Source organism: Podarcis liolepis, assembly GCF_965112155.1.
Source record: "Podarcis liolepis genome assembly, chromosome: 1".
NCBI classification, from domain to species: domain Eukaryota; kingdom Metazoa; phylum Chordata; class Lepidosauria; order Squamata; family Lacertidae; genus Podarcis; species Podarcis liolepis.
Genome location: NC_139554.1, coordinates 105,989,695 through 106,014,947, shown reverse-complemented (window position 1 = coordinate 106,014,947; position 25,253 = coordinate 105,989,695). Strand labels below are relative to the sequence as shown.

The 25,253-nt window shown below is 40.4% G+C and overlaps 1 protein-coding gene across 4 annotated transcripts in view; it reads right to left on the bottom strand.

The window, feature by feature from the left end:
* TANC1 (tetratricopeptide repeat, ankyrin repeat and coiled-coil containing 1) overlaps positions 1-25,253 on the bottom strand; it is a 129,336-nt gene that overhangs the window by 62,075 nt on the left and 42,008 nt on the right. For 2 of the 4 annotated variants that reach the window (XM_083493061.1, XM_083493063.1), the window contains exons 2-3: positions 20,882-20,964; positions 3,651-3,851 (exon numbers count right to left, since the gene is read on the bottom strand). In XM_083493061.1, coding sequence (XP_083349187.1) covers positions 3,651-3,851; positions 20,882-20,942 — 262 coding nt within the window. In that variant the 5' untranslated portion in view covers positions 20,943-20,964. The remainder of the gene's footprint in view (positions 1-3,650; positions 3,852-20,881; positions 20,965-25,253) is intronic. The other 2 variants (XM_083493060.1, XM_083493062.1) reach the window with 1 other exon arrangement.

Here is a 25,253-nt window from a genome sequence, read left to right as displayed (position 1 = left end):
GTTGGGAAATGCTGTAGAGAGAAGCACTACATGTCCAAAAGAAATAACTTATTTATTTCTTACATTAAGTGGTTGCTTAACAGAAATCAGATAAATGAAAATCCAGGACTGTATTATGTATAGAGTAATCACTAAGAATTAGGCAATCTTGTTAAACAGGGTCCTTGACACTGGCTGAAAGTGTGAACAACATGAGACAAAGACTTTCAGGAAATCCCAAGTTGTTAAGTTTTTTTAAGTCCTTAAGATACAAGAAGACTCAAATAATGTCAATAAAGAAAATTGATAGGACAAAGTAACCAGGGGAGTGAAAACATACTACTGTTAGTGCTAGCCGAAATACAATCCACCAACAGTGAAAAAAAATAGATTTAAAAGGACATAAAAATATATATAAAATACTATTTTTGAAAAGTCACCTACAGTCTCTTCTATGCATCCTTTCTCCAGTTTCACAATATTTTAATATGTATTGGCTACTTCCTTTCATCAAAACGAATTTATTAATCAGGCAACAAAACAGGTTGCAGCCAAACAGAAACATATGAGCATAAATTATACATAAGAATTATACAGGGGGGAAAACATGCATTAAAAAATCAGAATCTTAGATCTTGAGGGAGGCCACATGGCCTTGTCTAAGTTGAGTTGCATTCACCGTGAATTTAGCCAGACAACAGATATTTAATCTTATCCCTATCTCGGTGGGTAGCAACCACTACTAAAGATTGCTTAAAATATTTTTGCCTGTATGCTTCCTGCCATTTGCAGAACATCAAATAGCTTATTGTATCCTCTACTCACGGGCTACTGCAGACACGAAAGTGCAGACCTCTGGGGATTTTCTTAAATCTCCCCAAAATTAGACTTCATAGTCTGAAAATACGCAGAGTTGTGGGCACTTTTCAGAGAAAATGTGCATTTAGCTCAGATAAGTATTTCTCTTCCCCATGGTGTGATGATTTCAAAGCGGGGAAAGTGCTGGAAAATCTGTATAAAGTAATGGCATCCCTTCCTGTTCTGCAACAGATTTTGGAACAGTGCTTTAATATTTTGTCAGCTAAGTGGGATTTTGGTAGTGAAAAGGGCCTCTGGATCAAATCCGTATTTCCTTGATAATAGTTTATTGTTAGCTAGCTAGGTGTTTGGGGAGGATGATTGAGAGTGTTCCACCATACATTATTTTACCAGTTTATTTACCAAATATCTCCGTTTAAAAAATAAGAAGACAGTCCTTGAAATGAAATATGAAATTGGCACTAATCCCGCTTCTCCCCACAGGTACGCTGTGGGCATTCCTGGTGGGAGATTCAGTAAAGCACAACTGTACTTCTTTCAGATGTTTGGACTTTGAAATGCCCCCAGATTTCTGCCCCATATATCAACCTTAGCAGCAAAAACTTTTAGAGCTGGCAGCCCAAGATTCCCCACCCTTCACTCTGGCAAATTTCAACACCTACTGCATTGAACTTTGGGCATTCAGTTTATTTTCCTGCCAATGACTGTTCCATAGGCCATTTTGGGCAAACAAACCTCCAGATAATTAAATCTATTAGACTTCTCCAAGGGATGACTGTCTAATTGCCATTTGTTTTTATCTGTTCTATCACCAAGCACCATTACTTTGGGCTCAGAATAGTCGACACATAACTGTTCCTTATTACTTACTTCCTTTCATTGAGAAAATTCCCCAAGGCTAGATCATTTGGAATAACCAAAACTACTTCATGTCTCTACAGATAGCACACACTTGGCAAAGTTCACCAGATACTCAGGTCCCAGGCCTGGTGGAGTCAAAGTGATGTTAGTGTACTGGAATGAGTAGCGCATAGCTGATAAAAAGGAAGGCAGCAGTCACACCTTATTTAGTAAGATATGTACACAGACATTTGCTTGTTGCTACAAACAAAAGCTTTCAGGAGGTGTTATCACAAAGTTGAATAGCCTTTTCCCTCCCTTCCTATATCATATTACATTCAGCTTAGATAATAAATGTAAATCAATTCATCTTCAGAATGAAAACAGCGTCTTGAAACCATCTGTAAAACTACAAAGGGTTCAGTCTATTGAGCAATGATGCTTTGCAGAGTTCGCATGATATCAGACCTTAAATCAATAGGCCAAATATGACACTGAATCACCATGTTTCCCCAAAATAGCAATCAATATTTTAATATGTAAAGGTCCTACTCTCTGACGCTGCACACATTCTGTGTAGCAGTCACAAGTTCAATTATGTTCCCCAACTAATGGCGTGAAGGTAAGGAAGGAAACATTCAGGCAGTATCAGGTAAGCTCATCCAGACAATGGCCTGGTTCATACATCATGCTGAGCCAAATCATGGCTTAGAATGAGCATGTGGGCTCTGGGAGGGACGATTTCAGCTACTTTGCTCTTGATTACCATATTTTTCGCCCCATAGGACGCACCGGCCCATAGGACGCACCAAGTTTTTTTGGGGGGAAATAAAGGGGGGGAAATTATTTTTCCCCCCCAGGCGCTTGTGGGGCTGGCGGCGGGGAGAAGTGCTCTTCTCCCCGCCGCCCGCCTGCAGACCAGGTCCAGGGACAGCGGGAAGACGCGCTGCGCCTCCCAGCTGCCCCCGGAGCTTGCGGGGCAGGCGGCAGGGAGAAGAACGCGTCTCCCCGCCGTCAGCCTCCAAACCACATCGGGAGACAGTGGGATGGCGGCGTTCCGCCTCCCTGCTGTCTCCCGACCTTGTGGGGCTGGCGCTGTGGCTCTCCTGAAGCCTGGAGAGCGAGAGGGGTCGGTGCGCACCGACCCCTCTCGCTTTCCAGGCTTCAGCGAAAGCCTGCATTCGCCCCATAGGACGCACACACATTTCTCCTTCATTTTTGGAGGGGAAAAAGTGCGTCCTATAGGGCGAAAAATACGGTAACTGTTCTGCTGCTAAGTTGAGCAAAACCATCGCTTAGCTTAGTGTGTCACCTGGGCTCATGGTTTAGCAATACCCATACAAACCACGAGATGTAGCCAAGGTTTGTCTCATGGTTTACAGCTCACAGTTTGTTCAAAGGAGCTAAACCATGTACCTGGGTTCAGGCAGCACACCAAGCCAAGCTTTGGCTAAGCGCGGTGCAGCACTACACAGCAGAATGCCTGGGCAGGAGCCATGCAATTTCTTCTCCGTGGGTCAAACTCAGCCCTCCAGGTCTCTCCATCTGGTCCTCAGGAACCTCCCCAGGCTCCTCAAGTGCTTTTGCTTGGCTGGAATGTGCCCTTGAGCTATGAAAATGCCTCTTGCTTGCTTGCCAGGATGAAACATGGAAAGACATGTTTATGTACAGAAACTTCTGCCTTTTTATGTGTGTGGCCTTCTATATAAAGTAAGAATCACATCTACTGCTCCACCCACTTTGGTCTCTAATCCCACTCAACACCTGTATGCTGTTCCCCCAAAGGTTGGAAATGTGGCCAACCGTAGTTTGGCTTAGCATGATGCTGTCTCCTATTAATTACTTAGAGGTAACCCACATAAGCCATTTGATGAGTGATACTGTGAACAGGATATCAGGAAAACAGTTGTAGAAAATGGAGTCTAGAAGGAAATTTATCACTTGACAAAGAACTAGTCATTAACCAAGTAGTCTTTTACTCTACGAATTGAGAAATAATTTTTTTAACTTACCTGGAGATTTTTTGCTTGCTCTTGATTGCATCAAGTAGGCGTGGCGAGGCAGCAACGGTGATGATGGCAAAGACATTGAAACTCCTTTGGCCAAGTTCATTCTGTAGACATCTTCTGGTGCAGGCTGGATACCACTGGGGAAATCTGCATGGTGGCCAGATGTGGCAATTATCTGTAGTGCACTTTCTGAGCATGAATCACCTTTAAAATAAATGATAAAAAAGAGGGAAGGGGATTAAAGTTACACATCAAATGAACAGAAAGCTGTATGAAAATACGAGAACAAACTCCATTGTATCAAGCTTTGCTGTGACAGCAATAGAGCAAAGGCTGGTTTAAGTGGCATTACAGACATTTGTTACAGAAAGGAACCACAAACAAAAAGAGGAATAATGGATAAAAAAAGCACAAATGTTATTTTCAGTTATAATGCTACTGTGAAAGAGCTGCTTTTAGGCAGTTCTATGTGCTACGTCACCTCCAGTCCTTGCCTGGTGATTTGATATGTGGCCATTTTTTTAAAAAAACATTAAATGGCTTTGAAAAGGGAAGCAAGCAAGTTGTCAGTCTAAGTCCCCTACTGGGAATAGGGGTCTATGGCCCAAGAATAAAATAAATAAATGAATAAATAATGAACGACCCTTTTCTGCTGGACTCCTATCTTGTTCCACTTTAGTAGCCTCTGATGGAGAGAAGGGGAAATATTTAAAGACAAAGCAGGGAGAAACAAGTGTAACTTGCTATAAAATAAAAGTTGTAGGTATTTGCCAGACCTTTAAATAAACACCAATATTTGCTGCTTTAAAATAATCTTATTCCCAAATAGAAAGCCCAACTTTAGGCATAAGAAGTTTTATCCAAATATATCATCTCTGTATCATGTCTCCCAAAGTGGCCAAATCTGTGATCTCTCATAGAACTCAAGATGGTGGAACCCTGTACCTGTACCTATTGCTGCCTACCTTCTGGCAGCTAAATGCCTCTGTGTTCCCATTATCACCATCTACATGCACACAAACAACTCTGTTTAACAAACAGTTTATATGCTTTACATCCTGTACAGTCTGTAACAGGGAAGTCAGACAAGGAGGGAGCAGAAGTATAAACAAACAATTCTCTTAGGAGGATTACATGTTATCCTCAAATAGTTCACACTACCAGAGTCAGGCCCTCTGCAACCTTTCTCAGGTCTTTCTCTAGAAAGAACTACTATTAAGAACTCTAAAATATCCTCATATATATGCTGAACATGATCCTGCTTGAAGAGAGGGATGTGGGGAACTGTAAATCTACATACAAAATATGCATCAACACTACAAAAACAGTTTTGAAATATATGATTGCGTTTGAAGAACATAGCCCGAATCACATAACACTGTTCACCTTTACTTAATCAGTTTATTTCTACCACTTCCTTTGATCTAAAAGCAACATGCACTGACAAATGAACATGTAATAAGATTCTGCTGTTGCAGTATGTTTTGAAGACTATCACCTAATTTGAGCCAGTTCACACACAAAAATATTGTTCTGTTGTTTAACAATGGTTAAGGAAACAGGAGCAGCCAATGAAATCTCCCCCAAAATCCTTCCCCTCTTTCCCCCCCCCTTTTGTTCGATAGCAACAATATTAACAAGTTTAAACAAAGTTTACCAAAAAACAACTAGTTTTGTTTGAAGAAAAAAGGGGAGTAAGATAAAAGAGGTGTATATGAGAGGTGTAACACGTGAGTTTTTAAAAATGGTTTAGACCAATTATCCAAACAGAGCTGCTGGATTCATAAGAAGGTATTTGAGTAAAAACCAATGTGCTTTGACTATTTTTCAAGTATCTGATATCAATTTTGTATGGAAACTCTGAATACACAAAGTACCAAAGATAGAAGAAAACTGACTTTTCCAAGTTTGAATTTAAGTATTAAAAACTTAAAATACTTCAAAAGTTAGTATTAAAATCCTTCCCCTCTGAAGGAAATTTCATCCATTTCAAACTTCAGATTAGGACATTCCTGTTTATCACAGCAAATCAAGACAACTGCTTTTTCAGGCTTTTTCAATAAAGATCAGCCATACATTGTCCACATTTATGTAATATCTTCATAAGCTGTGATGTGAATGAGACTTTTGTCCATGGATACAGCCTCTTCTCTTCCCTGCATACAGAAACAAAATCTGGAAAACTTCAACTAACCATAGTTTCCCGTTTTGTTCAAACCAGGAAACTATGATTACCAGGTTCAGAACATGCCAGGATCATAAACAATCTCGTAATTATAGGTTCCTTGCATGAATAAAACGGGAAAGTAGTTCCTGATTGTGGCACAACGAAGAACGGAATGAAAACAGGAGCAACCCAAGAATGGAGCACATGGAAAATAAGCTTGTACATATCTCAGCTTATTAAACAAAGTTGTGATCATTAAAATAGGGCCAATAACCCTGACAGCTGTAAGCAAGCATTTTATCTTCAAAATATAAACAGTATAGCTTGGTGAGATGTATTATTCCGAAAGAAGCAATAAGCCATTAAACCTAGTGCAGGTTAAACTTTCACTTCAAGTACAAGCTCAATAGACAGCCTTAGACAATCCTCCATTTCCCAACCTGAAAAAATCCTCCATAACTTCAGGACACTTGTGCTCCATGTAGGATTGTTGAACTTAACATGTAATGCATTTTGAGCATCACTGAAAAGTGCTATGTGAATATTAAGTTTATATGTGGGGTTTATATGTGATGACTATACTCATTAAAAAAAACACCCTAAATTTGAAAAATACTGGCTCACACAAATGAAAGTGGCCATCCTTTACAGAGCAATCCTATACATACTTCCTCGGATGCAAACTCCCTGAGCTTTTGATGTTTCTGGAGGTTTGTGTCCAGTCCTTCCACTACAACTGCAACTGCAATTAAAACAACTGCAAAAAATATCTCACAAAAAAATTACAGGTCCAGGATTGCAGCCTGAGAAATACATCAACAATATATTCTCTAATCTAATTTATTTACTTCCTTTGTTTGATATGAATGCCTTTGTCCGCACCCAGTTTTGTCTCTGCTTGTCTGCCAGGGGATTTCCTGCAAGAAATATTCACATGCATCTGTATATGAGATGTTAGAAGAGCCTCAAAACCAGACAAAGGCATCTAAAATATGCCTTTCTCCGTATCTAAAATCACGTCCCTTGTTGCAATCCCCCTCTCTAGCAGGGGTCCAAGTGAACAGGCTATTTTCTGTCTGAATGTCATTTCTGTCAGTGACACTTTTAAATAAAGTGCTGAGAAAGAAGCTAGCTAGATTTGCAATTCTCAGGAAACAAACAGGCAGGTTTAGCCGAAGTATTTGAGAGGAAGAGGGTGTTTGTATGTATGTTTAATTCATTCAACATTTCTTGAATCTGGCTGTGCCTGAGTGCAGAAAGGATCCTAATCCAGTGGATGCGTCTCCTAATCATGAGGAGGGAAGAATTTTTTTAACTGATTTCCCCTTTCCCCTTGCAGGTTAGCATGCCACACTCCTCCAACAACCTGGAGAAGGTTGGCAAGGGGAATGTGGAAAGCCAGATCCAGCAAAAATTGCCTCTCCTCCTCTTCTGTTTGTGGAGACATTCAATTGAATTAAGTCCCTTGTATCTCACTCCTTAGTATTATTCGATTAGTATTCCTGTGGGAATCCCTTGCAGACAACTGCAGTGCCTGGAGACAAGTCAGTCAGGACGTGTATCCATAGCACTGACCATAGGAGGAATGACTGCTGGGAGGAGCACAGAGAGAGGAAAATGCCCCGGTGGGTCTGCAGCAGCAGAATTAGACGCCTTTATCTGCCCCAGCTGCAGCAAAACATGTCTCTCCTGTATCTGTCTCTACAGCCACCGCAATTGCTGCAACCTTCCAACAGTTTGACTTTGCCCCCAGAGGTGCACACCTCCATTGTCTCCCGAGACAGTCAGATGCTAACAAAGCATCCCGTTCAGTTCAATTCAAGAGACTGATCAGGTTGCTTAGCACCAGCAGTGCTAGAGGGCCACAATATTTTATGGGTAAAACTAGATATAAGTTAATTCATTCATTAAAACAAAACAAAACCTGTTCCTTGTAGGCGACGAGAAACATGCAGAATGTTTTTATATTTGCTTTGAACCTCCACTCCAAACACACACCCAGTTTCAGCCATGACACTGCTACTGCAATGATGGGGAAGGGCTGCACAACGCTGGACCCGGGTTCAACCCTCAACCCTTTGGCACTAGAGAACATCTGGAACATTAAAAAGCTTACGAAGAGAGCAGCTGAACAAAGGTGAATGGAGGCCAGCAGGTATGACACAAAGGGGTGTTGTGTGTATTCCAAGCATTAAAAGCACCAGTGTTTGTACAGTATAACTTTCTAACTAAAGCATCGTTGACATGGGTTGTGAAAACCCTAGCAACGATACCAACACTTTCACGTTACAAGTAGCCATATCGGTACAGTCGTACCTCTACTTACGTATTCCTCTGGATACAGAATCTTCGGGTTATAGCCATGGCAACCCCGGAAGTGCATACTTCCGGGTTTCACCACACGCGCATGCGCAGAAGCACTCTGCACACCGCACAAGTGCACAGAAGCACACCACTATTAGCTTTATTTTCGGGGTGTGAACGGACCCCCAGAACAAATTAAGTTCGTATCCGGAGGGTCCACTGTATACTGCTTACTTGCCTGAAAGGGGAAAAAATACCTTGATGCAAGTTGGGTCCCGTCCCACCTTTGGCAGGAAATACATATGACTGGTCTTAAAATATGCAGGTATTTTAGCCAAAATTGCTGATTAAAGTAGTCTCTCTCCAAGATCAGTTTTTTAATGGTTTAGCAGCAGGGGTAGCTAGTCGCTTTTTTCTTTTCCTTCCTTTTGCTCAAGGGCTACATTTGGGTGGGGCCACCCAAGACGGCTACAGGCACAAAAGCCAACAGCCTTGACTCATGGCCCATGCAGATCAGTTGAGGAGGGAGGGTTATAATGCTCTTTCTGATGCACTAGTGACAACAGATGCTGAAATATTAGGTGTAATACAAATTCATTTAGCAACAATATAGTTTTTCAAATTTGCAGGTTGCTCCATCTGCTTATTCTGCCTCAACTATCTTACTAACACCCCTCCAAAATACAATACTACTCTTGGAAGGGCTACCAACACAGGACTACCACCCCATTCTCCATTCATAAAATGATTAATCAGATGGCTGGGGTGTGAGCAATTTGCATCCCTAACAACAGTGCTGACTTCCACCCATTGCAGCATAGTGTATACAGTGGTACCTTGGGTTACAGATGCTTCAGGTTACAGACGCGACTCCGCTAACCCAGAAATAGTACCTTGGGTTAAGAACTTTGCTTCAGGATGAGAACAGAAATTGCGTGGCGGCGCAGCGGCAGGCCCCATTAGCTAAAGTGGTACCCCAGGTTAAGAACAGTTTCAGGTTAAGAACAGACCTCCAGAATGAATTAAGTTCTTAACCCGAGGTACCACTGTATTTTTGTTTTCGTTTTGCTGCTGCTACAAAAACCAGAGGTGTCTTGGAAGGCCAGGGGAAAAAATGGGGGGGCCTATATCAGGCTCCCAAAATGGTAGTTAGCCACCCCTGATTTCAGCACATTTAATAATTTAGTTGCACATAAAAAAGCTGCAACTGAGGAGTATTTTCCTGTCGTTCAGTGTTATATGACCCTTCTGAACCAATAATGAAGTGTCAGCAGTAGTCATAACAACTACCCTGGATGACTGGTTTAAACAAACAAAGCAGCATTTTCTGCAGTTTTTGCAACTTCTTCTCTGTGGCTATACTCAAATTTTAATTCTACCCCACACGATATTTAGAGGATTGCTTCCTTTCAAACTGGAAAAAAGGACACAGCAACTGGCAGTTAACACCCAGTTGTAGTTTGGAAGCTATAGCTCAAGAGAATATTAGTTTAACAACGTTATGTTTTTCAGGTTTATTGTTCAGAAGATAGAGGCAGTGTTTGAATTATTGACATGACAAGAGCTAATAATAGTTTCCCCCTCTTTCCCCCTAAACAGGCAATTCTATTAATATTCAGAATACTGGGTTGGGTTTGGTTTTTGTCCTCCCAGCAAATCTCTCCAGAGTGTCCCATGTGACTGCATGAACCATACCACTGCCAACAGAAGTTGTCCCCTTTATTTTCTTGTTTTAATGCCTTTATTTTCAACAGTTTCTCCAATAAAGGATATTGCCAAATGAAATTAAGACATTTTTTTGCTTTGTGTGTCCATCTTTTGATTCTGAGTTTTGTTAGGGTTGACAGATTCCCAAAAGTGAAAATCTGGACAAGGTTCTTTAGCCTTTTTCTGGTCAAAGTTGTTGAGCTTTTGGTATTTTTCTTTGATTTTTAAAGATTTTAAAAATAGCCCAGGTTTTCCTAGACATTTTGCCGATTCAGCAAAAATCCGCCCAGACACCATTTTTCTTAGCGATTCCAAGGCGTGTTTGGGAAAACCCGGACGTATGATAGTCCTTGTTTTGTGCTACTGTCTGTCTTACTGCAACTAGGAGGACGTCTTGGGAGTCCAAGTAAAAATTTTATATACAGTCATACCTCATGTTGCGTCCACTCCAGGTTACGTGTTTTTGTGTTGCGTCCTGTGGCAACCTGGAAGTACCGGAACAGGACGGGTTACTTCCGGGTTTTGCTGCTCGTGCATGCAGAGAAGCGCTAAATCATGCCGCGTGTGTGCACTGACACGGCGCTTCAGCTTTTGTCAGATCCGTGTTACAGGCGGGTCTCCGGAACGGATCCTGTCTGTAACACGAGGTTCCAGTTTATCTGGGGAAATCTTGCAAGTCTGCCCAACCCTGCTCTGGAGGGACAAGACTACATGATACCCACTGAACTGTTCATTACCAATATACAAGTAAACTTGTTTCATAAAGCTATTATCTATATATACATTTACCTATATACAAGCTTTTTCAAATCTCCCAATGTCATTTCAACAATTTAACAGCTATATTCTCTACTTAATGGTATGACTATTTTCCACCTAGTCATTCTGACACGCTGGCACCCTAGTTGCAAAATTGAACAGTTCCAAAATACAGACTTGCTTTCATTTATGCTAGATTAAACATACTGCCTTCAGAAGTACTTGAGGGCTGATTTCGAAAAATTCTGCAGGAAAAACACTTATGCCCACATGGAGATGGAAGTATTGAATCAGTAGCTCATGTGCTGTTAGCTTGTACTCTTTAGAAAGATTTGAGGAGTGAAGTTATTACCCCTCTACTACTATCCATACCAGGTCGCTCAACCATTGCTACTGTGTCTTTTCTTCTAGCAAATCAGGATAATCAGGTGATAGTAAAAACTGCAAATAAATAAATAAATAAATAAATAAATAAATAAATAGCAGAGGCAATTAAAAAAAGATCTATTATTTGATTATTGATGTAAACCTCTAGAATGTATTTTGTATAGCTAAGCCTTTAGTTCTATCTTCAGTACGTTTTATTTTATTGCTATGGCTAGTGATTGGTGCAAATAAAGATTTTCCTGATCTTCTACTTAATTTTTGTTTATGCCTGAAAGTATTTCAGATCAGACACTTACTATCTGGCACAGAGTCCCATTAACCTAAAAGATAAGTGGTGTTAAATGTATTAACACAGAGATTGCTTTATAAGAAGCATGCATAATAACAACCTGCTCAAGCAGTCAAAGGCTTTGGTAGCTACAAAATAAACAGCAAGAGTTGATGTCTGAATTATCTACACATATTCTGAAGTATTATGAATTCAGTTAATGCAAAATGAGTAACCAAGATAACATCAACCAAGAGGCAAAAAAATTAAGCCCAGTATAATTATTGCAACTAAGCCAGAGTGAGCCTTGGCACAGACTGTCCACTTGTATCACTTTTATCTCCTGTCAGTTCACATGCAAAAGGAGAGCAAATCTTCCACTTCTACTTTTAATTAAGCCACAATGCCCCATTATATAAAACTTGGCATCCATGATGTGTTTTAAATTTAACTGAGGGATGGCAAACCTGTGGCCCTCCAGATGTTGTTGGACTGCTGCCTTGGTCACATATAAAGGGCCTCAGGTTCCACATCCCTATTTTATCTGATAAAACAAACTATCTAGGAGTTAAAATAACCCACAGTTACCAGAATTCATATGTAACAGGAAACTATGGCTTAGTCAAAAGTGAAGCTGTGGCTCTTTCTTTTGCATGCATGAAGGGATAGGAAGGGGAACACACAAACCTGGGGCTCATCTGGACAACTGTTTAGTGACAATTGTCTAAACTATGTCTCAGAGTTTCATAACATAAGTCAACAACCTGAGGCGCTGAAACCAAGAGTGAATGTCAAATTATGATTTAATATGCTATAGGAATTCATTTTAAGTGATAGTGATCTGTTAATACTCACATGTATTAAGAAATGTATTAATAAATTAAGAAGTTTATTGATCATAACCATTAGTAATAGAGATGACTAGAAACAGAAAATAACAATTTAAGAGAGAACTAGAAGCCTGATTTAGCTATTATTGATCCACTGAATAAATACAGCTCTCCCACAACTGACCATACACTGAAATACATATTTGTTGTATTTTATGTACACACTTATTCAGTCAATTATTTATCTGTAACAAAGTAATTATTAAGTGCCTAACATACTGAAAATCCATTTGAATATTTGCAAATATAAATTTTCATATAACTCCTTTATGCTACAATATTCTATAAAAACCACTGACCTATAAATCTGATAAAACACCACCTTTCAATCCTGGAGCACCTTGATATTCCAGCAATATCAAATAAACTCCATGCAATCTTGCTTTCTGTTAACATCTGATTTTCTATACTTTCACCATTTTATCTCTGGCATCCAGCATAACCAGTGAACCAGTGATGGCTCTAAAGAAGGAACATGTCTTGAAAATGTAACTGAATTCCCAATGGCAAATCGGATGCAGCTAAAGGGCTTAATCAGATTAACATCTTTTAAAGAGAGGCAGTATAATGATACTACAAATAATTATTCTGTAAGACATACAAGCTTGAAAACAGAACTCGAATCCCGTATCTAATCCATCAATTGAAAAAGGGATAAGCAACATGAGAAACTTTTAGAGCCTCTGTAGTATATGAAAATCAAACACGATGAAGACAACAGCTTAAAATTCACCACTGTATACAAAACCTGAATGCTGCTCTCAAGTTAAGGACATAAAAAAAATGTTCGGGAACACGCAACTCGGAATGCAAAGACTACATAATTCTACGATTCCAGTTCTTCTAACCTTCGAAGTGGGAATCCAATTTACAGTAATGCACACAATGTCCAACCTATATAGTTTTCATGATAAGAATCTATACAAGAGCATTATGTGCTCAAGATGAAATAAGATGTAAGGAGCCTAAGAGCAATATGAAACTGGGACACAGCAGCCATGAAGTTAAAGCAGACAGATGTATTTGTGAAGCTTGTGGATTCAAGTTTTACTTCAGTTATCTACCTCTGCCCCACATAGCTACAAAGTGGAGGGGAAGGAAAGATACAAAACAGTTGGGCAAGAGAAGTTAGCTACTTTGCCTTCATCTGCATGTCACTTCGAATAACAGTTAAACTTAACTATGGTTTAAAAGCTGAATGCAGTAACAAACCAAATCATGGCTTAACTGCAAGCAGCAACGAAAGCAAAACACCCATGATTTTAGCAGTGTGTACTAGCACAATGCAGTGTCACCTGTAAAGCACCGGTTACAAATTAGTTTCTGGGCCCAATTCAAAGTGCTGATTTTGAGCTTTGAAGCCTTAAATCGTTAAGGACCACAATACCTCTTTTTCATATGATCCTACCCAGACACTGTGATCATCATCTGAACATAGCTGTCAACCTTCTCTTTTTTTGCGGGAAATTCCCTTATTCCAGCGCTGTTTCCCACTGCTTCCCGCTACTATCTCGGATTGTTAGATATCCTGTAGACTGTCCCCGGGACAGGTGAGGCTGCTGATCCCTTATTTTCGAGGCTGCTGATCCCTTATTTTCAAATCTGAAAGTTGACAGCTATGCATCTGAAGCCCTACTGTGTGTGCTTCTGCCATGAGAAGTCTGAAGGGTGGCAACATGAGAATGGGCCTTTTTTGCAATGGCTCTCCATTTGTGGAATGCCCTCCGCGGGGAGATTCAGCTGGTGTCACCAACTGATAAAGAGAAAGAAGATAAAAATCCACTAACAGGAACTTCAAAGAAAGCATTAAGAATTAAACCAAGGAAGGACAGCACTTAAAAAACAAACAAAAGGATGATCTAATAAAAGAATGAAGTGATCAAACATAGAGAAAAGATTTAGGGAAAAGATTATAATTAGAAATCTTAAGCGGTGAATTTTCAGTGAAACGTAAGGAACAAAAATCGGATCTGTGCATATCTAAGACTAAAGATGTCAGAATCTGAAAACATGCAATTGTTAAAACAAAATCATGACAAACTTAAAAGAAAAATGGGGTCGCTAGAAAAGAATGATCAAGGAATGGTGTCTTAAAAAGGACGTAAATAGTTCACTCCAAAAATATGGTGATTTTTTGTAATTACAGTAGCTATATGCTGGTTCAAAGACAAATGCCATTGGCCTCTAGTTAGAAAAACAACACTTACACACTGCAGTTGATACACTAACGTGTTGAGACACACAGTTTGGAAAGCTCTGTTCTAAGTGAAAGACAACACAAAGATAGAACTCTGAGACTTGTCTTGTACAACAGGGCTTCCTATATCCCCTGAAAAGGCACTTTTGAGGGTCAAATGTGATGGAGCACAGTGGGTAGCAGAAGAATGGAGAAATTGGGAGAATTTTGGCTTGTTCTGTCTTGTGCAAGCAGAAGTCTTCTCACTGATGCAAAACGTCTCTGGATCCAATACCATAATTTTGCAACAGTATCAATTATTAGGCCTTCCAGTAGCACTTTAGAGACCAAGTAAGTTTATTATTCATATGAGCTTTCCTGTGCATGCACACTTCTTCAGATACCACACGAAAGCTCATGCCAATGACAAACTTAGTTGGTCTCTAAGGTGCTACTGGAAGAATTTTTTTTATTTTGATTTGACTATGGCAGACCAACACGGCTACCTACCTATAATTATTAGGCCGTTCTGAAGTAAATAATGCCTATGGTTCATTTAAATATAAAACACTAGTGTTGATACTTAAGGATCTCATTGGAGTTAAAAATATTCCCTAGAAACTGTAATTCCACACAAAATACCTACTGCTCAGCAGAAATGCCACTGTACTTTTATACTAACCAAGAACCACAGAAAAATGGGCACAGCAGCACGGAATAAATCAGAAACAGACCCATATATTCAGTATGAAACAAAGCATCTTCTGTTGAGGAATGTATTTAGAAGAATGACCAAAAGTCAAACTGTAACTTGAAAAGATTCCATCCCAAGTTCAACATTTAAAACTAACAGATCTGAACTTTTCATGCCAGAAAGTTCTTTTCACTTAAAATTCAAAGTTTATCTGAGAAGGCCTACAAAGCAAAACAAAAGCACCAACTGGATTAGCCTATTAAGCCTTAAAATGTCAAAATCTATTTTGTGATTTTGAAAACCAAGGCTTATCAAAAAGCACTGGAAGCATATCATGGAAACACAACTATTGCCTTAGTTGGCAACCATGTCCAAATACCTGTATTTAATCAGACAGCTTCAAAGACATGCAAAGGTCACATCTATGTTTCAAATTAGAAGTCTCAGACTAAGATACAATGCCTGGGTTTGAACACAACACTAAACCATGGCATACCTATAAAAAGGTAAAGGGACCCCTGACCATTAGTTCCAGTCATGACCGACTCTGGGCTTGCAGTGCTCATCTCGCTTTATTGGCCGAGGGAGCCGGCATACAGCTTCCGGGTCATGTGGCCAGCATGACTAAGCCACTTCTGGCGAACCAGAGCAGCACACGGAAACGCCGTTTACCTTCCCACCGTAGCGGTACCTATTTATCTACTTTCACTTTGACGTGCTTTCGAACTGCTAGGTTGGCAGGAGCAGGGACCGAACAATGGGAGCTCATCCCGTTGCAGGGATTCGAGCCACCGACCTTCTGATCGGCAAGTCCTAGGCTCTGTGGTTTAACCCACAGCGCCACCCACGTCCCTAGTATGGCAAACCTATACAGTACATCAAATCTGTCTTAGTTAACCAGCTATGGTTGTTTGGGACCAACAAACCAAGATCCGAAACTATGGTTTCAAGCTGATGTGTGAATCTTGGTATGCATTGACTGGTTGTTTGGAAGTTGCAAACTGGTTTAATCCTAGTTTGCTGTGATGCTCTCCCCCAGATGCCTGCCTGGCAACAGATATATGAGGGAAGAGCCTGTAGAAAAAGAACAGCTAATGCAAGAGATGATTGCTGACACCTTCATAGACTTCCCTGTTCCCCCACCCTAACTCTGTCTGGCAAAAGGTAAATTTCCCTTTCTACCTCCTCAGTGATAAGCTGTCCCTCTCCAGCCTAGCTCCACAGCAGCCCTTGCATGGATTATATTTTTTTCTTTAGAGATGATGATGATGATGATAATAATGATGATGATTACTATTAGTATATCATTTAAATTTATATACTGTCCTTCTTCCAAAGATCATTGGGCAGCTTACAACATAAAAATATAAAATGAGAAAACAAAATACAGTGGTACCTTGGTTCTCTTAATCCGTTCCATGAGTCTGTTTGAGTCCTGAAACCGTTTGAAAACCAAGGCGCGGCTTCCGATTGGCTGCAGGAGCTTCCTACACTCAATCAGAAGACACAGAAGCGGCATCGGACGTTTGGCTTCCGAAATAGGTTCGCAAACCAGAACACTCACTTCTGGGTTTGTGGCGTTCGGGAGCCGATTTGTTTGGGAGCCAAGCTGTTCGACTACCAAGGTACCACTGTACATAACATATCCCATGGATCAGAAGGGCAAAAGCTCGCTTGAGGTGTAAATGTTAAAGGCACACATCTGTTCTTAGCAAGCTATACAGATGCCATTGCACCATTTGATCTAAAAACCTCTCCCAACCACAACCACTGTACTCAGGGGCCAGCAAACTTTTTCAGCAGGGGGCTGGTCCACTGTCCCTCAGACCTTGTGGGGGGCAGGATTATATTTTGGAGGGGGGGAAATGAACGAATTCCTATGCCCCACAAATAACCCAGAGATGCATTTTAAATAAAAGCACACTGATTCCCGGGCTGGATTTAGAAGTTGACTGGGCTGGATCCGGCCCCCGGGCCTTAGTTTGCCTACCCATGACTGTACTCATTTCCCACTAAAATTTGTTATTTAAACTCTATTTTGGCAGCAATTCATCCACTCTCTTTTTTATTCTAAGGATGTAATTGTCACTAATACCTATGCTTTTACTTCCGCATTGGTACTCATTATTGGAAAAAAACAGCTACAGCAAGGAGGAGTTTTGTTTAGGAGGTTTGGGTGGACTGGGTTCCTGTTTTGCTCAGGGACTTGCTAAGAACAAGTGATGATCTCCAAGAAAAACAGCATTCATTTTCTCTCCCCAAACCCTTATTTTTTTGCAGATAGCCAGAGGCAATGGAACTGGCAATGTAGTGAGATACCAGTCTTCAGCTGCCCCTTTGGTAAATGCAGGGAAAAGTGGAGTTTGCCATTTATTTTAGGGTATCTACTCCAACAGTAGTTGGGACCATAGACATGAGTGCATACTACACCTGAAATCAATGAAGCACCACAATCGTCATGCTTATAACATGGCAATAAGCACGACATGATTACCAATTAAAAAGACATTTTAAAAATAGTTTTTGGAACTCCCTGATAAATGATAAAATTCTGTTAAGTCTGGTGGTCTGGTAATTATTTAGCAAATCCCATAAATATTAGCCAAGTAACAATTAAGAACTGATAATTTAAATTACAGTGGTACCTCAGGTTACAGATGCTTAAGGTTACAGACTCCGCTAACCCAGAAATAGTACCTTGGGTTAAGAACTTTGCTTCAGGATGAGAACAGAAATCGTGTGGCGGCAGCAGGAGGCCCCATTAGCTAAAGTGGTACCTTAGGTTTCTGGTTAAGAGCAGACCTCCAGAACGAATTAAGTTCTTAACCCGAGGTACCATTGTGTTTGAAAAAACGGATCTTATGTAAACCACTTTATTAATGAGACCAGTATCATGATCTTAGGCAATTTTATTCAAGTATGAGATTACCGTGTTTAAGAAAGGGGGAATCTCTTACTTATGGAAGATATTTCAGGGTTCTCAGAATAGCTAGCCTTAGCAACTGGAACTCGCTTTGCTAAAAACTAAGATGGAAATTAGAGACAAACTGATTTATGTTCCGAAATGAACTTCAGACTTGTCGGTTAGATGAGCTACTCCCTCTCAGAGAGAAATGCAAGGCGTAGGTTACACACCTGCTCTGACAACACTTTTAGCCACAGTGGGCGGAAGTAATATTTGACCTACGCCCATATAAGGGTCAGGAGGCCACGATGAGATTAGAAATTGACATCACCGTTCAGTTCATTTTCATTTTTTTGTTTTAAATCATTTGAGGATCCCAGAGACAGCTGTGAGTGGCTGCCAAGCAAATTATGAGCAGCTATTGTGGTTTAAAGGGGAATGATCATGGCAAGCATTGGACAATAAATTCTATGAACTGACTTCTTTAAAACGCAGCTGAATGCTGGACCTTGATATATGTGGTCCAGTTATTTTCTGCCTTGTTTCTGGGGTAATTAAAAGAGAATGTGCTCTGACTTTTGACTTTAAAATTAATAAATTCTCGGTTAATACTTTCATTTAATAAGTCAGGGGTAGTCAACATGGAAGTGCTCCAGTGGTGCCCTCACCATTGGCCATGCTGGGTGGGGCTAATGAGAGTTGGCAGTCCCAGAGTCTTGAAGGCAGCATGCCCACTATCCCTGTGCTAAGTGATAAGGACAGTAACTTTAACTAAGATATCCTGTGCATCTAAGTATTAAATTAATGTATTTTCATATTACATCCAACTTTCTTAGTCTATTTGAATTTGAATGGTATCATTCTATAATCATCAGTCTGTAAAACACGATTTGGCTTTTACAACCATAGGAGAATTATGTATTACATTTTTATCCCATTCTTCCTCCAAGCAGCTCAGCAACTCCTAATCACGCACCACATTTACCTTCACAATAGTTCTGTGAGGTAGGTTAGATATAGAAACTGACCCATGCTCTCACTCCCTGTGAGTTTCATGAGTGAGTGGGATTCTCTCCCGCCCTAATCTGACACCCTAACCCAGGGATCAGCAAACATTTTCAGCAGGAGGCCGGTCCACTGTCCCTCAGACCTTGTTGGGGGCCAGACTATATTTTGGAGGAGGGGGGGAAATGAATGAATTCCTATGCCCCACAAATACCCCAGAGATGCATTTTAAATAAAAGCACACATTCTACTCATGTAAAAACACGCTGATTCCCGGACCATCCGTGGACCGGATTTAGAAGGCGATTGGGCCGGATCCGGCCCCCAGGCCTTAGTTTGCCTACCCATGTGCTAAATGCTACAACACATTTGCTCACATTTGTTTATTGGCACCCCTTGAAACTTAGGAAAGTTGTCAAAAATTTAAAGCATCAACACTCCCAAAGCTTGAAATCTGATGTTAAGAGATATTCTGCCTGGAAAGGTCTTGCACAAATATTTCGTCTATGCTGAACATTTCACATGTGCTGCTTTCTGTAACCTGCAGAAGAGCTCTCCCTATGACTCATAATCATGGGACTTCCTATCTTAATTGTTATTTGACATTTTAGACATAATCAGGTTGCTTTGCAATCTGCACTGGTGCCAAAATCCTGTGGCAAAGTAACTCAAATGCTGTTATTAAGCAAACCTGAATTCTGTGTACTGTCTATAAAGTGTGTACATTAAGGAAACATTAATCTGTTGTGCATAATTTTCCTGCTTCTGCAAGGAGCCACAAACAGCATTGAAACCAATTCCCATGAATGGAAACACTTCTTTCCCTGAAATGTTGGTGGACATTGAGCTGGCTTTGGGCGCTATGATGGTTCTATGTGATGGGAAAAAGCTGGAGTAAACCTCAGGTTTACACACCTCCTTCCCCTCTCAAATAATGGGTCATGAGGTTGGCTTGTTTCAAACAAACAATGGTTAAGATTGCCAGAGTATGTCAGACATGGATGAAACACACAGCTGTAGTTAATCAAAAGTGGAAAGCAAATGTGCCCAATCTCCTCCTTATAGTCACTGCAGAGGAAGGGAGAAGAGGGGGAGCACATAATGCAAAGACTTGATCCTGCAGCACTGAATGACACAACAACTGCAATGTAATTTCTTTCCTTTGAAACTTGGTGCCATTGTTTGAATGTGTACCACTACAGAGTTTTTGTATTAAGTTTGGGTTTGTTGAAAATGGTATCAAATGTATTTCCCCAAATATTAATAACTGCTGGGTGCAGTTCATTCTCGTTGGTCATGGGGGTATCTGAACTAGCCCACTGGGCACGAACATTCAAGCCAACTTTCACAGATGTAAAATCGAGACAATTTTTACATTTATTATAGAAGTGGAGATTCTTATGAAGCTAAATCCTGCCACCATAGTGCTATATCATATGCAAGGTACGTATAGCCTGAGATATAACAGAGCATTTGTTCTCCTACCACTCCCTTCTTCTTTCTGTAAGTCACTTAAACAGAGTTCATTACTGGCACAGTAACACTTATGAAGTGGAGATCAGAAACAATCTCCCACCATCGAATGTATCATCCATTAAAGTAGAAACCAAGACATAAACTGAGGAAATGGGAGGAGCAGAAGGTAAGTAGTGCTATAATGGAGCAGACAGTAGGCAGATCCAAACCGTATGTTTAAAGCACATTGCAACACACATTTTAAACACATGGCTTCCCACAAAGAATCCTGGGAACTTTGGCTTGTTATGGATGCTGGGAACTGTAGCTATGTGCAGGGAAACTACAGTTTCCATGAGTTGAGTCTTTGGGGGTAGGTACATGCTTTGAATGTGCATTGGATGTCTTTAATGTATGGTGTGGATCTGCCCAACATTTCTCAATCCAACCCTGCAGGTATTTTTGGAATCACATAGTAATTAAAATTGGTAGCTCACCAACATTTAAATATACCTACCAGATTCCTTCTTGCTTGCCTTTCCACCATCTCTGCTTTTCTTCAAAACGGCTTTTAACATTTTAACACTCTTCTTTTTTTTCCTAAAGAAGGGAAACAGAAAGTTCTAAATGACTGTGCATGTACACCCAGACGCAATGCCAGTGTGTGCAATTCTTGCATGTCACATTCAAAATGAACTTGTATAACAAAATATTAATTCAAAACATGTTATGGGATCACTTTTACTTTACACAACCATGTTGCATTAGTAAAACCAAACAGTGAAGCTGCAAGGAATGTTTTAATACCAAGTGACTAGGGGTTTACTGTCCTGTTATAAAGAAAAACAGCACACAACATTCTCTACATTCCACATATAATTAAGGTTACGAGGCTAAACCTGGATAAGTTACCGTTAGGCACTCTGGCACAAACATGTCTGGTTTTTGACCAGAGTTCAAGAGGAGGGGGAGATAAGCTATACCACCACAGTAGCTACCATAAATTGAAAGAAATCTGATTTGAGACACTGGAAGATTGAAAGAAAATGCTTGTATGTTTTAGAACTCTTGGTGAAAAACAGGACTAAAATGCAGCCTGTATTAGGTAAGGATACTTTAAAAAATATATACTTTAGGGGGGGAAATGAGTCCAGATTCTTACCAAACATGTAACTACTTGCAACCTCTGAATGAAAGTCCTTCATAGGAGTGGTCCCTGGCTGTTTTTGAACTAGTTTTGACACCCTGGGAATCTTATTTTGTTTAAATTTGGAGCTTTAAAGTGAGTACATGCTTTCTTCCCTGTTTGAAATCTTAAGAGCTGCCATTTCCAAGCCTTTTACATAGCTCATCTGAGCCAAGTTCTGCCCATTTTTTCCAAGTAGCTTTTGCAAATCTCTTGCCTTGTTCACTTCTTCCCCCTTCAATCCACTTTAGCCTGCCCTCATTTACAACATTTCACTTTTCATTGGGCAGCAACTATGCCAGGGCTATGAGTGTTCACACTTCTCTAACCTACAGACTTTTAACAAGGTCCTGTCCTAGCTACATGTCCTGTATAAATTCTTCATATCTCTAAGTCTTTAGACCTGGGGTGGAGTGAATAGCAACACCATGGTTGCTATTCAAGACATCAAAATAAAGAGTGCTTATCGCCTCTCAGAAAGTAGAAAGACATGGGATCTAACGAAAATGTCCAAGCATTTATTAAAACTTTCACTCTTAAGCATGTTTAATAAAATGAGTGTCTTACATGTATGATACATTCACGAGTATTCACAGAATCTGTAGTAAAATCTGGCAAAACTTGCACCTTGGGGATACCATAGTGCAGAGGTAGACAATGTGGTGTTATGTAGAACTTGTGGACCACAACTCCCATCAGCCCCAGTCAGCATGGCAATGGTAAAGAATGATGGGATTTGTAGTCCACAATGGCTGCAGGGCACCACACTGCAACACTGCTTCAGGAAGTTTCTTGCGCTCCCCTAAATTTGGCTTCTTCAGGCAGTATTTGGAACTTCTGGGATTGTCAACATATGGATGAAACTTAGCAATGAACTTTGAGCTCAGGGGCTCCCCCTGTTCCCCTCACTGCATGGACAGGAAGGATGGATAATTCAATGGTAGCCAACCTGGTTTCCATCATCCCTGAACAGAGAGTGTGCTGGCTGAGGCGAATGGAAGATAGAGGCCACAACATCTGGTGGGCACAAAATCTGCAACCATGCCATCGTTACTCAAATAATCAATTTTCTCTGAAGCCAAGATATTAAAAGTGGGTAAAACCAACATGCGGGGAGGCAAGACTGTTTTGCCACACAGAGAAGACAGCACATGGCTAAAGCTGTTAAGGGCAATAGACTCGTGAACTGGGTTCGCGTCTCCGCTCCTCCACATGCAGCTGCTGGGTGACCTTGGGCTAGTCACACTTCTCTGAGGTCTCTCAGCCTCACTCACCTCACAGAGTGTTTGTTGTGGGGGAGGAAGGGAAAGGAGATTGTTAGCCGCTTTGAGACTCCTTAGGGTAATGATAAATCCAAACTCTTCTTCTTCTTCATAGGGAAAATATTGGGGGGTGGGGTGGAAATAATTTCTAGTAAGAAGAAGAGACCTTGAACTTGAATCTCAACTAGGCTGGCATTAGTTATTTCCCACAGAACAATTCCACCCATGTGTTGTCCAGAAAAGCCAGTGAACGAAAGGAGTAGAAAAAGGACATTCGTTCCATTATGCCTCAGGAGTCACCTATAAACTTCTGATGTTAATACAGAGAAACAATATCCTAACATTACTTGTGCAGCTCAGCGATAACTTTTAAAAATGCATATGCATGTACCCTCTTATGGGTGTTTGCCAAACTTAGTATTCTTAATTAATGTACTTTTTGTCTTAGAATTATATGTTTGCAAAACTCATATTATATATATTATAATTCTAAATTACAAGAGAAGACCAAATTGTTCCATGTAGTGCAGTGCATATGTTCTCTGCCCAAAGCAGCAGCAGGCTTCTTTGATGTTTTCAAAGTCCCACAGCTGTGCAAGTACTGTAAGTTCACGAGACAGCTGTGATTTACATCTCTTACATTCCAGCCAAAACTACTAGAAGCCTTCATTGTTGCTACTTCCTCTTGCAAACACTGCATTCTTAATCCCCATTGTTCTCTTTTCCATGCTCCTGAACAACATTTGAGACTGCATGGTTCTAATTTTAGGGGGAAACCCAAGGCCCTTTACACAAGACAGCACTTTCAAGTCAGTCTTTGCATTTTCCCACATCTGTAATCTGAATACAACGCCTACAACAGCCAAAATGCATATTCTGGTTTTTGTGTTTTTTAAAGGATGTCTACCAGGTACAAAAGAACATTTAGCCTGCAATCCTAACCTCATTTACCTGGGAGTCAGTAAGCCCACTGAATTCAACAGGATTTACTTCTGAGCAGATTTGGAAAGGATTATCATGTGCAAAGGCAAAAGCGCCCTAAGTTTTACTTTTGCACTGTGTAATATGAACCCAAGGCAGTACACTGTCCTCCCTCAGAAAAGCAGATTGGCTCCTAACGATTTCCTTCATCTCTCAAACAGCATTTGCAGGTTTGAGCTGATAGAGCCTCCCGCCTCCATTACAAATTTTTCACATGCTTCCAGAGGATTTTTCAGGTATCAGGTGAACTGTACCAGTCCCAGTGTTACTCCCTGCTAGTTCAAATGGCAGACTGGAGATTAGAAGGATCAGTGTGGGTGGCACCATCCAAAACAGCGACTTGTGCAAAAATCCCGGGTAAATCTTCCCAGATGGATTTAGCATTGCATCATGAAAACCAGAAGTGAAAGGGAGCGACCGCAAGCCCTTAATCATCCAAAAGTAAACAAGGGGAAGTTTTGTGCTTTGTGGAAAAATAGCTGGACTGATGACCTTAGAACTGCAAATAATGCAGAAACCTACACAAATTGCAACCAATTGCCCTGTAAAACATTTTCCTGTTGACTTGCTGGTGTTCAGTTCTAATTTGTTTCAGCCAAAATCTGTAACAAGCTAGAACAATATATATATTAGATAGATGGTATATAGATAGATAGATAAATAGATAGATGATAGATAGATGGATAAATGGATAGATGGATAGATGGGTGGATGGATGGATAGATAGATAGATAGATAGATAGATAGATAGATAGATAGATGGATGGATGGCAACTATTAGTATGCAATTGGTACAGTCAAAACCACAGGGTCTTGCCAATGAATTACATGGTATACAGAAAAGCAAAATGAAAGACTTATGGTTGTTCTTGGCTTATGAATCAGGCTGGAAGAAAAAGGAAAGATTAAAGATGGCCTACAGGTTAGCTTTTTGTCTTCCAATGCTACAGATAGAAAGGAGAGGGGAAACTGCAAAGCATAAAGCAATAAAGAGACTTTATGAACATCAAAACTTCCAATAATCCTATCTGAAAAGAAATGGGATGCCAAGAGGGCATGTCCTAATGTCTGGAAAAATTGAAGCAGGAGGAGCAAACCAACTGGATCTGTAATGATATATCATGTACCGTATCAGCAGCCCTTTAAAATGCACACACAGGATATTATTTCCCATCTTTCCTTTTACTATTAATTTACCACAGGTCCAAAATTATGGGCATGATGGATGTGCTCTATTGGTAGAAAAATCTTTGGCAATAAATAGCATCTACAGTAAGGATATTTTGGAACTGAATGGGGCAGTGATTTATAGTTTAGCATGGAAATATTAACTGATCTGCTGTGAGATCAGGACATGTGGTGAATAATTAATTGGTATTCTATGCAGTGTGCACACTTGGAAGGTGACTTTGAAATAGCAGATGACAGCTCAGAACGAAGCACTGAAAAAAGAAGATGCC